Raw genomic sequence first — 17,179 nt, 5'->3', positions numbered from 1 at the left:
CCTGTGGCGCCAACTAGTTCCGGTGATATTGCTCAGGGGCTCCGAAATGGCGAAGTGAATTTGGTAAGGATCCTGTATGCGACAGGTTTTCTCGAGAGATTCAGGACGCGGAACCACTAATCCAGGATCCTGTAAACAGTGCGGATGGGCCACTGTTGAGACTGTGGAAAAAGACATAGGTTAAAATTTTGTTCTGCGCAAATCAATATCGACGCTGCTTGATAATGGCGGAATAAGTTTGCGGACACCACACTCAGAATAAATGATACTTCGCGCTTATCTTCCGGCGCGTTATAAACCCAAACAGTGACTAGCCAGATTTCCACGCCATTTCCGGGATTTGATCTTTAGGCTTAAGGTCGATCTGATGGGCATAAGTCCAGTGTTACGGGAAGAGCATAGGTGGCGAAAGTGCTGTCAACAAATAAGAGGAACTTCGACCATATTCTAACCCAGGATGGTCATCACAATCTCAGCTGGAGTTCATGACTGGCCCATGTAGCTTTCCACGTTAGTAGACTGATCTGTTCGCCTAACCTCCAGGCTTATCGGAACTTCTTTCCAGGGATTGAGCTTCGTACTCTTTCTGAGAGGTTTTCCCATCCGCAGCAGGGTGCAAGACGTGATTCTTTGTCCTCAGCTACCGTACATGCCCGGGACGAGGGGAGGTCGTGCTTGGCGTGAGATGTCACGCCGGATCTGAGCCAACGGACGCCTACGTAGACCTTTGAGTTATGATCCAGGTACAGCCATAGGTCAATGAAGAGGCACGTGTGCATCACCAAATCCGTCGGGAACCGTGTTCGGATCCGTCTGGACCAGAATGAACGTCGAGCACTAGGAAATACTATGCAGCTCTCAGGTCGGCACGAGGTCTTGTGTAGTACGTGTACAGAGTTGTCGTAACTAGACTCAAAGCGTGAGAGAAGAATGCGAGATAAGAGTGACTCTCGAGCTACATCTCACAGCGGCATGTTAATCCTCGGTGATGCCATTTGCCCAACCCTCCGCCTTTAGATCTTCTACCACCAACTTCGCCCGAATCTTTGATGTTGTTTTACGTTCTTATGCAGCGCTCCGGTCCGATGTTCCCTGACGCTCTTCCGATTAGGAAGGCAGAGGCAGACCCAGTTGGCAGACGTAGCGATTAAGGTCAGGAAATTGATTCGGCAAAGTCGCACTTGAGTCGAAAAGCCGGTGTTGAAGGCCTTCGCAAAAACCTTCAAAACTTCCGAAGTCGCAAGTAGCGGTGATGGTTCTTCCCCATGAGTCCGTGACAACCTTTGCACCCCAGAGCATTCCGTCTTTGCCGTCTGCATCAACCGAGATTTTCAACTTCAAAGGCTGCGTGTCCAAGATAGTGGGATGCATATTCCGCCTGGCGTTGTGTTTGTTGAGGAATTGTTGCAAGCAAGTCATAAACGCTCCCAACGCAGTAGAAACTTCGAGCAAACAAGCTTCGGCGACAGTGGCAGGCTGTCCCTTTGTACTGCGAACCGATGATCTCAGGCTTGACGGGATGCGGTACAGCCCTCCAGAGATTGCTGCACCGTCAATACGGGTGTACTCGTGAAAACCTAAGTTCACGTTGACATCAAGGGTTGATAGAGAAATCTTACGAGGAGAAAACCTCCGATCTGGCTTAAGAAGATGGCAGTTTTCTTGTTCTGTCCTTGTTCCATATCAATATCAGTGTGTATGCGTAGTGTGTGCAAGTCTTTGAAGACGGCAGAAAAGCGGCGAAATGCAACATTACCAGGGATGGTGTTCCTCGGCACTTTGGTGATACGCTTGCTGAGAGGATCGACCATCGCCCAAGTTGGTTCAACTGAGCCTAGTGCCTCGGGCAAGACCGCGAAAGTCTGCAGCGGGAAAGCATTTCGAAGCCCCTCGAAGACAACACCATGGTTACTGACAGTCAAAATGAAACTTCGCCGTGTGTAGAGCTCTCGGGCCCGGCTGCTAAAGCGCCGACAGGTGGCAGCAAAATTGGCAAAGCTGGTTATTGATATCGTCCTGGCGTGGGAAGGCTGCGCAAGGACGCTGAACACGGCTCTTCGGGGAGCTCTAGCGACTCTAATCCCGGAGAAGCGAATGTAGACAATGTCATGCGTACACGGCTCATTTCCGGAGATAAATATGAACTTGTCCCAGTCATCAACTTTTACTGCTCGTCTTGTGCTCTTGATTTTGCGGTATTTAAAAGGATTCGGGGTCGAGCGCCGAGGTATAAGGCACTCGAAAATCTGACCAATCACTTCGTTGGGCAAGTCGGCAAGCTTCTGTGAATCCGTTGCCGTGAGGGTTGGGGGAATCGACATTCATGATTACTTTAGACGACGTGGCCGTTAGGGTTTGATCATGTGGAGGCAGTTCCCATCAAGTGCTTGGTTTCGTTCGTCTCTGACGGGTTACAACTTTATTTCGGAGTAGGATTGACTAAAAAGAGCAGAAAGTCCGGCACCCTTCGAAGTACTTTGAAAGCCAAAGCTGCAGGCTGGGTGTCCTTTGAGAATTTTTCTCAGATCGGATGAGATTACAAGGAGTAGAGGGCGTGAACCTCTAAACTGAATGAGCTGAAGATGTATTGTATGTTAGCAGCTGCAATAAAAGGGTCATATTGACGACGATCTGGAAATGTGGAAAGCAGTGGCACCCACTTCACCACCTATAGTCGCTCCTTCGGACGGATGTGCAGACTGCGGATGGACTCCTTACGTGGCCTCTCGTTCTATGGCGGTTCTAGTGGCTTCGAACTGAGGCTTGCGGGGCGAAGACTGGACCATCTAAGTAGCGCAGAATTATATGAGTTCAGCAGGCGTGTTTTAGCTGCTGAGGATACCAAACCCAAATTCCATCTTCGCCGAAGCCTACGAGTCCTTGGTCTGTGGCAATTCAGACACACATGAACTGTCCGACATCGAGAGGCTCCATAACCATGATGCATTGGTCGGACGGTGCCAGCGTCGAACAGCAACTTCACTGGCTGACCTGGAGACTGCCCGCCATGGGCCCTGGAGAGACCTCTGCGGATTTGATGCAGGTGTAAACAACTAAAATCCGTGGGGCACGCGATGGCCGTTCTGGCCATTGGAGCACCCTTGCTCGAGCCACAGTTCTGCGCTCTGGAAGATCCTCGGGAAGGTGGACCACTTCACCCGACCCCGCTTCCATTGAGAGAGAGTCACCACGGCCAGCCCGTAAGCGGCTCCTGCGACCTTCGATCACCCCATGTGGCACCGACTGCAATCCTGTCTGGGTTGCCAAGGGCACCTTAGAAGGATAGTTGTAAGAACAAATAATCTCACTTAACATGTACGAGACGATGTCTTAACCAGAGACCCGTTTCTGAGACCAGATCAATATGATCCGACGTGCAAATAGTTTCCATTGCCCGTGCGACTTGGCGACCACATCATCGCAGTCGAGGCACTCGTAGGTTGACTTCTGCAACGCCAGTACCAAATACGCACGCATCATCGATGAAGCGTAAACAGGGACCTCCATTGCAGTCATCAGTAATGAACCAGACCTGCGGAGGTGGTTTAAGCGCACTCGTGCAAGACTTATTCAGTTAGGCGTACTCGTACTTAGGGCAGCTTTCCCGGCTTGGCTCCCACTCGAATGCCTGTATCGATCTGCAACTTCACTGCCACCGCGCCATGTGGTTAACGACTATCGCCTCGATCGCTTCACAGCGGGCTCGAGTTACGTCACGCACACGAGCACATTGTTAAAACTAGTGTATTTCTGCGCGTGTCGACCTCCGACAAGTATTATTCGGACATTGTCTGGCGGTGCGTTGGGCGACGTCCCAGGCTAAATGAAAATGTCGCTCCAAACCCCGGTCGGAATCTATCATTGCGGCATGTGCAAAGCCGAGTACACTCGAGTGGACCATCTCGTTCGCCACGTACGCGGGCACACCAAACAGCGACCGTTTGTTTGCACGATATGCTCCAAGGGCTTTGGCCGCCAAGATCTCGTGAAACGGCATATGTTGCTTCACAGTGAGTGGGACGACCTAAGTCCAACAACCGGTGACGGGAAACCCAGGCAGACCCGAAGAAACGGCCACCGCGTCCATCAAGCGTGTCGGCTCTGCGCTGTTAGTAAACTGAAATGTACCGACGAAAAGCCCTGTAAGCGATGCCTGGAAAAGAACCTCTTCTGCGAGTACGATCAAGACTCGAACGTGATGGACGTCGAAGCTGGGTCGGCATCAGGGGCCCAACCTTGGGCCCGCAATGATGCAACCCTGACCGAGAAGGACCATCAGCTTGACCAAACAATGAGACAAGGAGTCACTCCGGACTCAAATCATGGCATTGCCGCCGCGGATCCTCAATCGGCCCATGTCACCGCCCACCAGGGAAACGCCATGATTGAATTGCAGAATGGAATCCTCCCAGATGTCCTCGGCGGCACTATGAACATTGCAGACCTGGATGAGTACATTACGTTCGACTTCAATCCGGTCTTGGATGAGGTTGAGTTCTCTTTCCTTAATGACTCCAACGTTTCCCCCGCGGAGGCTCCAGTACCTATTTCTCCGGCCTCGAATCGGAGCGCCGACTCGTCCACTATGGGTGTTGGCTCGGAGGTTTATCGAATGTCGACATCTCTAAATGGCTGGGCTCCGGATAAAGACGGTATCAGCGTGATGGAACACCAGAATTTAATCCTACCGATCCATGTCAGTCCAATACGACTACCTGCGTTGTCAAGATTCCGGTCTGTTTTCAAAAAGGATTTGTCCGGAGCCATGAGAGATCGGATTTTGACCATGATTCTAAGAACAAGTCCAAGAAGGACATTGGACAGCATCATCGGGTCGTTTCCCTCCCTTGAGACTTTGCAGAATCTCATTCATTACGCGCTACTTCACATGACAGAGCGTCAAGTTGTGCCCTTTGTCCACCTCCCTAGTTTTGCCATCAACCAGCAGCGTCCCGAGCTCCTCTGTGCACTCGTGGCGTATGGCTCGGTGTGGTCGCCCTCCATCGTGGTTCGCAAATTTGGTTATGCAGTGCAGGAAGCTGTGCGGATGAGTGTGAATCAAAGGGTGAGTCCAAGCACAACGACTTGTGGGCCCGCAGCCTGACATAGCCTCAAGCTTGAGGAGGAACCGACAGCGTTTCGAGATCTAGGAATCATTCAAGCGTTCTACATCCAGCTCTATCTCGGCTACTACAGCGGTGTGGCGCGCAAGATCGAGACCGCCGAGGCCAATTCCATGCTAGGGACGACCATGTTGCGCCGGGGCCAGATGTTGCGAGCCGAACTATACCAACCCCCGCAGGCGTTTTTAGATGTCGCAGGATTGTCTCTGCGCGAAAAGTGGTTACGATGGGTCGAATCAGAAGCTAGAAAACGTCTTGTCTATTTTGCCATGGCGATGGATGCACACGTGTCCATCTCACGAAGGATCAACGTCCTGTTTCCATATGCCGAGATCGAAACGCCACTACCAGCAACGTCCAAACTTTGGGAGGCAGATACGCCCACACTCTGGCATGAAGTTCTGTCCCGGGAAGTGGTACTCAGTAAAGAGCAGGCCCTCTGTCTGCGCAGCATCTTGCGCCAGCCACACGCTGTGGAGGAGTCTTACGGCCTTTGTGATGAGAACAGTCTCGCGTTTATTGTCTTCTCCGGGTTCTGGGCGTTGATTCAAGAGTACAGACAGATGGAATCCATCCTCTCCAAAGCGCAGAACGACAACGACTTCGTCATCAACTCAAGATATTCGGAACTCAGTACGACTTTGGACCAGCTCAAAGCCGAACTCAGCGACACCCACAGTCTGTGCCCAAGAACAACCATCATTCAAGAACTAATCTCACTGCATCTCAATGCATCATTCTACGACCTGTCCGACTATACTGGACGACGAACTGCACAGGACGCGCAAAGTGCGATGCCGTATGTCCTGCGCTGGTACCAAAGTCCGCAGTCTCGGATGGCGCTGTGGCATGCCGGACAGATCTTCAAGGCGGTCCATTTATTGGATCCAGAGACTCTGGTCGACATTTATGCTATTGCCCTGTATCAAGCCGCGGTCATATTATGGTTGTGGGGTCTGATGCGGAAAGGACAAGCAACCTCCGCTGATCCGAGCGCGACGACAGTAGTGATGGACGGAGATGAAAGTCCGGCCGTCTTGAGGTTTTTCAAGACGCCACGTGGTGTCCCTGTATTGACGGGAAAGGCGGGCAGGCTGATTCCTCTCCACGAGCCCGCCATGGTCGTTGATCTGGTGGGCGACCTGGTGCTGGAAAAATGGCCCTCTGGACGGCTGCCCTTGACAACCGAGGAGGTCTTGCGGCTGATGCGCGGATTCTCGAGCATCTCCAGAGACACTGCCAGGGTGTGAAATTGACGCTTCATTGATCCTGGGAAAGTCCACATTCGAGCTGCCGAAGTTAATGGGGCCCTTTCTTGTGCACACTGGTGACGCACATGCCGAGGATATTTCCTGCATGACATGCAGAACCCGATATAGGCCATACGGGCTTCAGGCTCTTGGGTACTTTGGACATTAATGGAGGGAACAAAACTTCAGTCCCCAGAATCGCGCTTTTCTTCTGCAGTTTCCATTCTCCTCGCAGACTAGCCATGCCTAGCAAAACTAGCGACGACCTCCTCGCCGTGAATGACACTTCGTTCTCCTATATCGTTGAAAAATGTGATAGTACTGTTGAAGAGCTTCGAAGACCGCGTTAGATGCAATGTCTACCGCTGCAAAACCACCAACATAGCCTCAGCCCTCGTGCGTGATCAGACTATCGACCACCCTGTTGGCTACCAGTGCCTCCCACTGACCTTCCGCCAGCGGTGGCCTATGTCTCCATCAATCCGACCAAGGACTTGAATTACAAGATCGATGCCCCGCCGGGTCAGAGGATGCTGTATATAGCTAGACGTCGCGGTCATGTATGAGAGGAGGACGGCTATGTAGGGTGGATGTTGAAGCCGATGTCGGGATGATGGGGGAGTTGGAGCTTGGCAATGCTTGTGCCACGAGCGACGCTTAAGGCCCGAATGAGTCTCCTGGTCTGTCATGGTGAAGATGTTCTTGACTTCCTTGTGCTGATGCCGTAGTAGCATCTGCCGTCCTTGCGAGGCTTGGTCTTTTGCCCGTACAAGACGCTGCTAGGCCTCGACGCCGTAGAGCGAGACTTCATTGGGGCCGATACGGACAACGCCTCCTTAAGCGCCTGCCTCGGCCATACCTAAATCCATTTTTCACCGAGCACAGACGCTTCAGACCGGCCCAGCGACACACTAGACGTGAAATGAATAGACCGAGACCACTGCCGAAGACGATAACGCTTCTGCGTACCCATGTCAGAGCTACAAATAGGTAGCCCTCGCCCAAAGGGTCTCTGCCAAGGTCCCAGTATCGGCCATTAGGATGCTTGAGTCCGATTTGGCGCGTGGTTCAGGTCGGCCTATGCAAATGGCGCAGCCGATTCCTCGGGTGGAGGCCCACTCGGCAAGTCATAGTCATACCTTCACACTACACCCCAGCGCGACATCACAGGGCGTAGAGGGTAATCCATCGGGGGTTTTATAGGCCTGAGCAGTCTTCAGATGTTACACTGGAGCCTCGTCAAATTGGTAAACGACGAAGTCTACATAGTCGTACGTTGTCGTTACGCTGGCGATGCAGGACGCCGCTGATGCAAGAGGGTTTCCACAGCAAACTACACAAGAAACTCTCATCCTTCACATATCTCTCCCTTGTCCTCGTCTTTGATCAAAAGAGTTCTCACCTCTCCTCTGCATCCAAAATGACCCCCCCTCAGCACCAGACTACGAGCTCTTCGCCTGCGCACACCGTGTTCCTAACCGGCGTGACCGGCTTCGTTGGGGGCACTATCTTAGCCACGCTCTCCGAGAGGCATCCTGATGTGCGCATCAAAGCGCTCGTCCGACAGGAAGCCGACGCCAAAGAACTCCAGGCAGTCTACCCCAATTTCACCCCTGTCATGGGCACGCTTTCTTCGCTCTCCCTGCTCGCATCCACGGCCGCGTCCGCCGACTTTGTCATCCACGCGGCAGGAGACAATGTGGAAGCCGTGGGCGCCATGATCGAAGGACTTGCTTTATCGTCCGGATCCGCGACGGCTACTCAAACACCCACGCCACGCCTCATCAGCTTGACCGGCCCACGAAGTCTGATTGATCTGTCAATTCCCATCACAGGCGTAGCTAGGAGCGACAGCAAGATCTGGAGTGACATTGCTGATGCACACGCCATTCTGGACCTTCCCAGTCATCGCATGCATGCGGGCACCGATCAAGCAATCGTCAAGCACAGTCTCGCTCGAGGTGTGGGCACGATTCTGGTGTCGCCCGGTCAGCTGTGGGGCCAGGGCAAGGCCCATTTGAAAAAGGAGAGCAATTCAGCCATGTACTACGCGACGGCCAAGAGCCGTGGCCGAGCCTTCGTCATTGGTGATGGCTCAATAGAGTGGTCCTGGGTTTCTATCGGAGATTTGGGTGCGGCGGTGGTTTTCCTCCTGGAGCAGGCCATCCTGAACGGGCCCGAGGCAAGGCAACGACTCGGAATCAACAAAGAGGGTTACTACTTTGTACAGACCGGAGATGTGAGTCTGAGGAAGAGGGCGGACGCCGTCAGTCAACGATTGCGATTGGGAGAAGTCGAAAGCATCTCGATCGACACCGCAGCCAAGATTCATCCATTTGGGCCGATTATGTGGGGGTGCGGTGAAAGAACCCGCGCAGACAAGTTGGCTGAGTTGGGATGGAAGCCAAAAGAGCTGGATTGGCGGGTTCTGATGGAAGAATATGGGGGGGAGAGGGCATAGGTGATAGACCTAGCAACGAGACCTTCTCTGACCGATTTGGAACTAGAAAGCAAAACTTTGGCCACGTCTTGTGAGTCTAGTTTTGATAAGGCTTACAGGATGGCAAGAGATCTACTCCGTACCACCAAGAGGTTCGTGGGATTTGCCATGAGTCGAGCCAAAACTATACTGCCTCTACACGAAATGGTTTTATTCTGTGCGTTTCTACGAAAGCAACCATCTACCGCTGCGAACAGAAAGAACAGACTACACCAGCAGCCGGACTCCGTGTTGTATCTGGAAGTTGGGGAGTTTATTGCTGGGTAGGCCACCGGGGTTGATCTTGCAGCTGGACCAGAAGGCTGACGCACGTCCTGGACAGCTTAATCGCTTTTCGCACCGCCCTCTTTGCCCAGCTCCGGATAGTGGCTCATATTGCCTAGATTTTACTTCCTTCTCCGATGCCGGATAAATGGTATTGGCCTTAAGATTCGACCGACACCAATTAATGCAGAGAAGAATCCTGGCGTGACCACGAGGGTTTAATGAGTAATCAACATCAAAATATAACGCCATCTACCTTAGATTAGGACCATATTTTGAGATCATGTGGAATCATCCGAGGCCGTTCGGGTGTACTACGGTAAACCAACGCTTCTAGATTGTTTTGTCATCATCCGAAGTGATTAGTATCCTCCGGCACATGTCATGGGGGTTAGGCCACGGGTGTACTTTATATGAAGAGTCTGTCTTCTAGTTATATCTCCGCCACTAGCCGTACATAAACAAGTATCCAAGGAGCAATTTAGAGGCTCTATCACGACGTATAATGTTTAAGTCTATCCTCCTCATCGGCGCGACGAGGGTCGGCAGCTTCGGTGACTATGTCGCCCAGGAGCTCATCAAGGATTCAACCTACTTTAGTCGCGTTGGATTCTTCGTTGACCCTTCGAGACCCGCTGATGAATCTAAGAGGGCACGCCTAAGAGAACTACAGGCAGCAGGATTTGAAATTGTTGAGTCTACCAACTTTGCTTCTCCCGAGCCCTACAAAGGATTTGACTGCGTCTTGATTTTCCTCGGAAACCACGGTCTGTACATGCAGCCGACCATTATTGACGCAGCCATAAAAGCGGGAGTCCGTCACTTTTACCCTAGTGAATACGGCGCCGATCTCACTGTCGGGGAGAACTGGACGCAGCGCTACTACAAGTACAAGGTCGAAACTCGAGAGCATCTTACATTAAGAGCTACTCAGGTTGCAGATTTAAGTTGGACAGCATATGTCCTCGGCCGCTTGACAGAGTGGTCCGTCATCTCTCACTTTGGCTTTGACAACAAAAATAGGAAGGCAAGGATCTATGGGAGGTCGTCTGGGAGACAAAGTCTCATTGGTGCCGCCGACAGTGCAAAATACCTAGTCGAGACCTTGAAAGAGCCCCTCTCGGATGACTCGAAGGGTAAGCAGAGGACCTACCGCATCTCAGGAAGCAATCCGACGTACGCCGAGATATTCGAGATCCTTGAGCGCGTGACTGGGAAAAAGTACGAGGTCACGTATCTTGACGTCGAAAGTGCCAAGGAAGAGGAACCGCAAGCAAAGAGGGCAGGCGATATTGATGCTGAACTGGCAGCGAGTCACAAGCTAATTCAAGGAAGAGAAGGGACGCTTGTGCCTAAGCCATGGGATAATGACCGATTCCCTCACATTCACCCCAAGGGCGTTGAGGAGGTGTTGCGTGAAGCTTTTGCGACTGAGAGAACGAGGAAGTGGTTTGGTCTGGAATGATGTCGTCTGAAGACTAACGGTCCTATCAACGATGAAGTAGGAGTTGTGTGCCTCTGTGCATAAGACATCAGTGGTCACTCTCTGAGGTTATGGGGACCAGAGTCACACCGTTCTTGCGACCACGCGTTCCCTCTTCCTGCAGCTCTCCTAGTGTGACGGTTACTGAATGAGAAATGTATAAGTTGTTAGCCTCATTCGCACCACCCTACACCCGGGTAATATCCTCAACTCCCACAGCATTAGGGTCCCCTTTCCGCTTCGTTTCAAGACTGGGACTCAAGACTTAGTACCGATGTCTACCAGCACTGTCCCATTCATCTTTTTAGGCTTCTCTTCTCCTACCATCATTATAGCAGTCGACCGCTTGAGGAATTTCTCCTCGTCAGGTACAACAACACGAAGATATTCCTCGTCACCAAAGACCTGTTTTCAAATCCACTTAGTGAGAGCGGACCTTTTACGGAGTAGAGTTTTAGGCCTTACACTCAGCAGATCCTGAAAGGTTTCGGCAGCAATAGTGACAAGCCCGTCCCAGCTACCAACCTGGACGCCGAAGTCGGTGAGGACAGCGGTGGACTTCTTGTCGACATGAAACTGCTGTAATCAGCATCTTACCACCAACGCCAGTTCACCGGACCAACCTGCGAATATGTGACCACCTTTCTCTTGACAATCTCAATGTTCAGCCACACTCGAGGGTGCTCTTCTGACCAGCTACCCATATTAGCAAAGCATCAAGTATGTCCATGGCTATACTCACTATCGATGAAACTCATCCTCGGTAATTTCGTCACGTTTACTGACCAAGATTCTCAAGGAGCAGGCCATTTTGGTGTTTAGAGTCCAAGGGTATGACGCGTCAAGATTTCAAGGGCGCTGTCTGATTGGAATCACCCAATCGGTGGACCGGGGAAAGCTAGGGGTCTTATATACCAAAGAGGAATCCCAGCGCGGGCGGTAGGTATGCTACATCTCGGCAGCACCCAAGAGATCAAGATCCGTGAAAGACGGGTTTACGTCCGCCCCGCTTCAGCATCCCACGCTGGTGGAAACTCCGCGGGGTCTGGCAGCCCCGGTTGCAATCTTACCCCGGAGAAACTTGGCTTCGTAGAGCAGACGAATTGTGGCTATTGTCATACTGCAAGGAGAAAGGCCACCTACCTCGGAACCGAGCAAGACTCGGCAGCGATATAATCTAGCGGAAGCGATCACCTAAACTCCGTGCCCTCGTTCTTGCACTCGGTCATAGAAGATATGGCGCGAGCAACAGCCATACCAAAACAGCTGTTGGTGTTGGTGGCGGACTAGGAGTTGTGGAACGCACCGAGAAGTATATACCTCCACCAGAGTCGTTAAAGGAGCTACACTTACATGCACACCAAGCTTGACGACTCTCTTTTCGCACTCCGGACAATCTAAAGAGGGTGTACGACAGCCACACAGGCAGAAGAGCACTCACCCGACTTGTGTATTCACAGTAACATGGCTTCAACAGATCTCGTAGTTCATCCACGCCCACCATTCCATGCAGAGCTAATCTAGAACTAGTACTCTTCTCTCAGCAAGCAATTTGGTGCTGACAAGGTGTTCAAACCTGATGATACATTGAAGTACTTCACTGCTCAGTCGTGTGCTCAAATTCCAGCAATCCATGTCCTCCCTGAGAGTGCCGAAGATGTCTCAATCATCATTAAGACGGCAACGGAGCACCAGCAGCCATTTGCTGTAAAATCTGGCGGCCATGGTGTATTCGCCGGCGCCTCCAGTATCTCAGGCGGCCTTCTTATCGACTTGGCCCGAATCAACAAGACAGAAGTTGCAGATGACAGGAAGTCGGCTTGGATTGGAGCAGGCGCTAAATGGGGCTCCGTCTATGAGGCGTTGAACAACCATGGGCTCAGCATCCCCGGTGGGCGAATTTCTTCCGTGGGTGTAGGAGGTCTCACTTTAGGGGGCGGAATCTCCTTTGCTGCAAATCGGTATGGTCTAGCCTGTGACAACGTGAAGAGCTACGAGGTATGGCCCAAAATGAAATAACCATAACCATTTTGACACCAGAAAACCTAGGTCGTGCTTGCTTCAGGAGAGATCATCCAAGTTACGACTGAGTCACACCCTGATCTTTTCTTCGCTCTTCGTGGCGCAGGCACCAATTTCGGTGTGGTGACCAGGTTTCAATTCGTGGCCTTTGAACAGACGCAAATCTGGGGAGGAGTGAAACAGTATTTTGGAGAAGACCAAGTAGTCACCCTGCTGGACAAGTTCTGTCACGATCAAGCCCTCGACTCCGAGGTCGCCGATATATATGCCGAGGCCTTCGTTATTGTGGCGTATGTACAGCCATTGCAGAAGTACATCACAACCGCAGTCTTGTCTCACGGCGCCACGACCGACAATCCTCCCGTCTTTGAGGGTTTCAACAGATTGCAACCCTTCCAGTCTAGCACGAAAGTCCGCTCAGTTGCTGATTTATGCATCGAGTTGAATGCAAACAATCCACATGGGTTGAGGTGAGCTTCAAAGTCTTAGCTGGCCAAATCTGGTGTCTCCAGCTCACAAACCACCAACAGGTCAAAAGTCTTAAACTTCTCCGTTACAGGTGATGCCGAAATCCTTTTGAAGGTGATCTCCATCTACAGAGAGGCACTTATACAGCACAAGGACAAAGTCAAGAACTTTGTGCCGGCCCTCCTCATTCAACCCCTCCTGCCACGGATGCTTCCAGATGACGAAGGTAGCCATACGCTAGGTGTTAGCAAGAAGGATGGCCCGCTGTATAGTAAGCAATGATTCTAACCTACGTCGTTCCACTGTTGGAAGGAGTGGCTCACTTCTCCTTAACACAGTCATTTGCCTCCTGTGGTCCTGGACCGAAGTCTGCGACGACGAGCTCGCCATTCAAATCGCCTACGACATCCGAGACAAGGCAAAAGCCGCCGCCAGCTCCGCAGGGAGATTGCACCGCTACGTCTACCTCAACTACGCAGATTCGGACCAAGATGTGTTTGCAAGCTACGGAGAAAGTAACCTGAAGACGCTCCTTGAGGTTAGCAAGAAGTATGACCCCAATCAGATCTTCACCAGGCTGAGGCCCGGCTACATCAAGGTCGCGAGATCTGCTCAGGCGAAGGAATCTGCATGTGCCTAAAGAAGGGACACAGTAGATGCTTCCGATCCATATGAAGAGTACAAGGGTCCGCTTAGGAGTTCATTTGTGATTACTTACCTGAAAAAGAGCATTCCATGATGGAACTTTGCAACACACCTTACAATTTTGTGTTCGCATGAATTTTATTGGCCATGTTGTGGTTTTAGGGTTTGCTGGTGCTCTAGTTCCCAAGCAGTCAAAGCTCTAAAACCAAGTTATACTATTTATATGACACCTATCAACATGCTGCTGGACATGACAGTATGCGTAAGCCCAGAAATCCAAAAAAAGAAACCCCGACAAGAACTCTCCCATCAATTGGTGTCCATCTTTGTAGGATGAAAGGTTGATGGTTCCCCATTCAAAGGATGGGGGCGCTATGACTCTACCTGTATATAGGCGTAAGCAAAGTCCCTAGGCTTCGATGGCTGGATGACCAGCGCATGTACTGAAACACTCCTCTCAGCTCTATCTCTACCCCAGATTGTCACAATTGAAGAGTACATCCATCTATTGAGATTGGCGACTCATGGATCGATGGCGGGCAAGACTTTGCCTCGACAATCACCAAATCCGAGTATCACTTCCCCAGTGTGCTTATCCCTTGCCCATGCTTGCATTAGGATCTCGTCTCCATCTTTCAGGAATGTGTCAATAAGATCAGAGGGGAGCGAGCTGAGCCGTGCACTTGGCAGACTACGTTCCATGAGACAACCGATCCCCGTCTTCTCACCGTTGCCGTTCCTTCGCTGCAGCCGCCATGGTTAGCAGCCACATGACATAAGTCGCTGCTAATGAAGTACCTACTGGGCTAGAAATGGTTCCGGTACCAAAGACATCCCCCACCAAGACGCTCTCACCGGCTGAGGCGAGATGCGTGATCTGTTGGAATGGGGTCCAGTGCAGCTCGTTGAGATTGGTCTCGCAGATCATATAAGATTTCCCGTCTCCTGCGAAAGAGTTGTGAGCATTGATCCCAGCAGAAGCCACAAGCTGACACCCACTCAGAAGCTGCAGAGTAATGTCGATATCAAAGGTCGCTGTGTTGTCCTCAGGCCAGGTTAGATGCGGAGGAGGCGCTGGCTCTTGCTTCGTTTTGGTAGCACAGCTAGAAGCCTCAAGGGCTTCAATGGGTACAATCCAAGAGCTTACAGTAGTTGCAGTACCCTTTGAGTGGAAAGGGCCGAGCGGCGCCATTTCATACCCTTGGATCTGTCTCGCCGACCAGTCGTTCAAGAGCGTCAGGCCGAAGATGTGATCTTTTGCGCCGTCAATGTTGAGTCTTTGGTTCCGGGGCACAGGTTTTGAGAGCCAGACGCCCATTTCCACCTCGAAGTCCATATGGGATTCAGGGGCGAGGGTGGCGCCTTCATATTTTCCGAAGCCCGCATACACGCCGTATGGCCGGTGGAAGTCTGTGCCAGATACAACCAAGCTCGAGGTCCGACCATTGTAAACAGAAGGGATAACATACCAACTAGGCTTGATTGGGAGGTTGAAGATCTCCGAGCACTTTTGGAAGTCAGAAAGGCAGGGTGAAAAGCACCGTCGGGCTCACGAACATTTTTGTGATGCTCGAGCGAGCAGTAGAAGTCGGAAAAGTTCTCGGTACGCATAGGCAAATGATTTTTAACCTCTGAAAAGGGTAAAAATGCCCTGCGCACATCACCAGTCTCTATGCCGGATCTCAATCTGGTTCGGAAAGCCCTGCGGACGTCTGGTGGAAGACTCGCGAATGCATTCCAGTTTCCCTGCTCGATGTGAGATTATGACTTTTTCGCCTGAGATGAATGGTCGACTAACCGCAGCGAAAATGTCACTTGACAAGTCGGGGATATTTTTGAAAAAGCCGTCCTGATGGAGTTGAGCAATATCGATTGCAAAGTCCTCGAAAGCGACCGCACATCTCTTGCAGGAGTGGTCCTTGGTGGTGATAACGCCGTACGGGAGATTGGCGATGGTGTAAGCCGCCATAGTCGTGATCCTAGAGCATTCAGATGCTCAGTGAGGCCCAGGTCTACACACATGGGTCATTCCATGATAACTACATTGTCAAGAGCCTGCTGCTGAGTACAAGGACCATAGGACAGTGTGTGTAAACCTTGCCGATCAGTGACATGTTGACGCCGCATGGGATCCGAGAGCAAATCACGGACCCAAGTCCCCACCTGTGAAGGCGTCATGAAGGGGTATGTGTGAGCTTCTCGTAGCACGAGTCTTCGACAAGGGGTGTGGGACGTCAGAGCGTTGTGTCTGTCGCTTGTCGGAATCGAGCACTCCAGAGTCAACCGAAAGTTAGGACGACGGAACCGGGAACTGAGTTGTCAGCGAGATGAATAAAAAGCTGATTAACAATGCCGTGGTTTCCAGCCCCTGCATTTTTCGTGGCGGCCTTCTGTTGAGCTACGTACGAGGATTACTCTCCGTGGTTCAACTCGCCGCTCAAATTCATGTCGCGTCTAGAGCTACGGTGTCCAACACTCTCGAACAGATTATCTACAATAAGTCCGTCCCTCCTCAAGGATTCGCCCCACCCAATGACGGAATGTTCAGAACGGATCGAGTGAGTCTCGGGCGTGTTCTTTATTGCTATCTTGCCAGAGTTCGCCAATTTCAGCATGATCAACGTTTGATACCGCCTGATGCTACATCCGCGCTGTGATATCCATACATCTCCATTTTCTGGCCTCTAATTTCGACCGGTTTAGCAGCTGCGAAGTGTCAGTCCCATGAGGCAAGTACTAGAGAAAAGAAGTCAAACAGAAGAGAGCCTCTTACCGATCAAGACAAAATACAGTCTGGCGGCTGTGCTTCCGGAATTTGTCCAGCCATGTATTGTACCTCGTTGGACACATATATCGCCGGGTTTCATGTCCACCTTGACACCGTCGTCGAGATAGCTTCCCATGGCTCAGTCATTGACCCAATGCCGTTTACTATGGGCCACAAACCAAGAAACTTCTCCATGCATCAGGATTCCAAAGTCCATCGATTCTGTTCGGTGGAAAAGCATTTCATTCTGTATCTAGAGCGTCAGCTCAAAGTTGCTTTTCTGACCGATTCGTTGTGAGGGAGCCCACCGATGTAATCCTCGGATCTATATCCACGACTCTCATGATTACGCCATCTTTGTTCACGAGATCACTGGTTCGTGTCTTGGTAGGGTCAAAGTTGCCATCTTCCGAATTGTCAACGGGGAACTGTGTACTTTCCCAAACCACACCAAGACTTGCTGAGAGAGGTGTTCTCTGTAGCGCAATACGGCTGTCGGCGAGGAAGACTGCCTTGCCGACATCGTTGTGTCCCGTGACGATACGGCGAGGGTCGGGCAACGACATCTTCGGATGTGACGACGCGTGGTTTGCCGACGGCATTCGTGTTTTGATCAACTTTTTATGGTTAGGCAGGTACGGGGGCATTACGTTGGTA

The 17,179-nt window shown here is 51.5% G+C and overlaps 8 protein-coding genes across 8 annotated transcripts; 4 read left to right on the top strand and 4 right to left on the bottom strand.

The window, feature by feature from the left end:
* Positions 1-1,107: 1,107 nt before the first annotated feature.
* Positions 1,108-2,321, bottom strand: PV08_07913 (uncharacterized protein; the record flags this gene model as incomplete). Its single annotated transcript, XM_016382240.1, has 2 exons — positions 1,108-1,566; positions 1,620-2,321. The coding sequence occupies 2 exons, from the start codon at positions 2,319-2,321 to the stop codon at positions 1,108-1,110; spliced, it is 1,161 nt and encodes a 386-aa protein (XP_016235342.1).
* A 1,508-nt stretch (positions 2,322-3,829) lies between these two features.
* Positions 3,830-6,373, top strand: PV08_07912 (uncharacterized protein; the record flags this gene model as incomplete). The annotated part of the gene is made up of 2 exons (XM_016382239.1): positions 3,830-5,065; positions 5,117-6,373. The coding sequence occupies 2 exons, from the start codon at positions 3,830-3,832 to the stop codon at positions 6,371-6,373; spliced, it is 2,493 nt and encodes an 830-aa protein (XP_016235341.1).
* Positions 6,374-7,793: 1,420 nt separating this feature from the next.
* On the top strand, positions 7,794-8,834 carry PV08_07911 (uncharacterized protein; the record flags this gene model as incomplete). Its single annotated transcript, XM_016382238.1, has 1 exon — positions 7,794-8,834. The coding sequence occupies one exon, from the start codon at positions 7,794-7,796 to the stop codon at positions 8,832-8,834; it is 1,041 nt and encodes a 346-aa protein (XP_016235340.1).
* Positions 8,835-9,642: 808 nt separating this feature from the next.
* Positions 9,643-10,602, top strand: PV08_07910 (uncharacterized protein; the record flags this gene model as incomplete). The annotated part of the gene is made up of 1 exon (XM_016382237.1): positions 9,643-10,602. The coding sequence occupies one exon, from the start codon at positions 9,643-9,645 to the stop codon at positions 10,600-10,602; it is 960 nt and encodes a 319-aa protein (XP_016235339.1).
* Positions 10,603-10,878: 276 nt separating this feature from the next.
* Positions 10,879-11,430, bottom strand: PV08_07909 (uncharacterized protein; the record flags this gene model as incomplete). Its single annotated transcript, XM_016382236.1, has 4 exons — positions 10,879-11,025; positions 11,086-11,196; positions 11,244-11,316; positions 11,363-11,430. 4 exons carry the CDS (start codon positions 11,428-11,430, stop codon positions 10,879-10,881), a joined length of 399 nt encoding a protein of 132 aa, XP_016235338.1.
* Positions 11,431-12,084: 654 nt separating this feature from the next.
* Positions 12,085-13,750, top strand: PV08_07908 (uncharacterized protein; the record flags this gene model as incomplete). The annotated part of the gene is made up of 5 exons (XM_016382235.1): positions 12,085-12,102; positions 12,151-12,618; positions 12,670-13,112; positions 13,173-13,381; positions 13,449-13,750. The coding sequence occupies 5 exons, from the start codon at positions 12,085-12,087 to the stop codon at positions 13,748-13,750; spliced, it is 1,440 nt and encodes a 479-aa protein (XP_016235337.1).
* Positions 13,751-14,277: 527 nt separating this feature from the next.
* PV08_07907 (fumarylacetoacetase) lies at positions 14,278-15,724 on the bottom strand (the record flags this gene model as incomplete). Its single annotated transcript, XM_016382234.1, has 5 exons — positions 14,278-14,499; positions 14,558-14,700; positions 14,755-15,262; positions 15,313-15,501; positions 15,554-15,724. The coding sequence occupies 5 exons, from the start codon at positions 15,722-15,724 to the stop codon at positions 14,278-14,280; spliced, it is 1,233 nt and encodes a 410-aa protein (XP_016235336.1).
* A 648-nt stretch (positions 15,725-16,372) lies between these two features.
* PV08_07906 (uncharacterized protein) lies at positions 16,373-17,088 on the bottom strand (the record flags this gene model as incomplete). Its single annotated transcript, XM_016382233.1, has 4 exons — positions 16,373-16,461; positions 16,529-16,650; positions 16,702-16,769; positions 16,831-17,088. 4 exons carry the CDS (start codon positions 17,086-17,088, stop codon positions 16,373-16,375), a joined length of 537 nt encoding a protein of 178 aa, XP_016235335.1.
* Positions 17,089-17,179: the final 91 nt, after the last annotated feature.

Source organism: Exophiala spinifera (assembly GCF_000836115.1).
Source record: "Exophiala spinifera strain CBS 89968 unplaced genomic scaffold supercont1.5, whole genome shotgun sequence".
NCBI lineage: Eukaryota > Fungi > Ascomycota > Eurotiomycetes > Chaetothyriales > Herpotrichiellaceae > Exophiala > Exophiala spinifera.
This window is presented reverse-complemented; position numbering and strand designations above follow the sequence as displayed.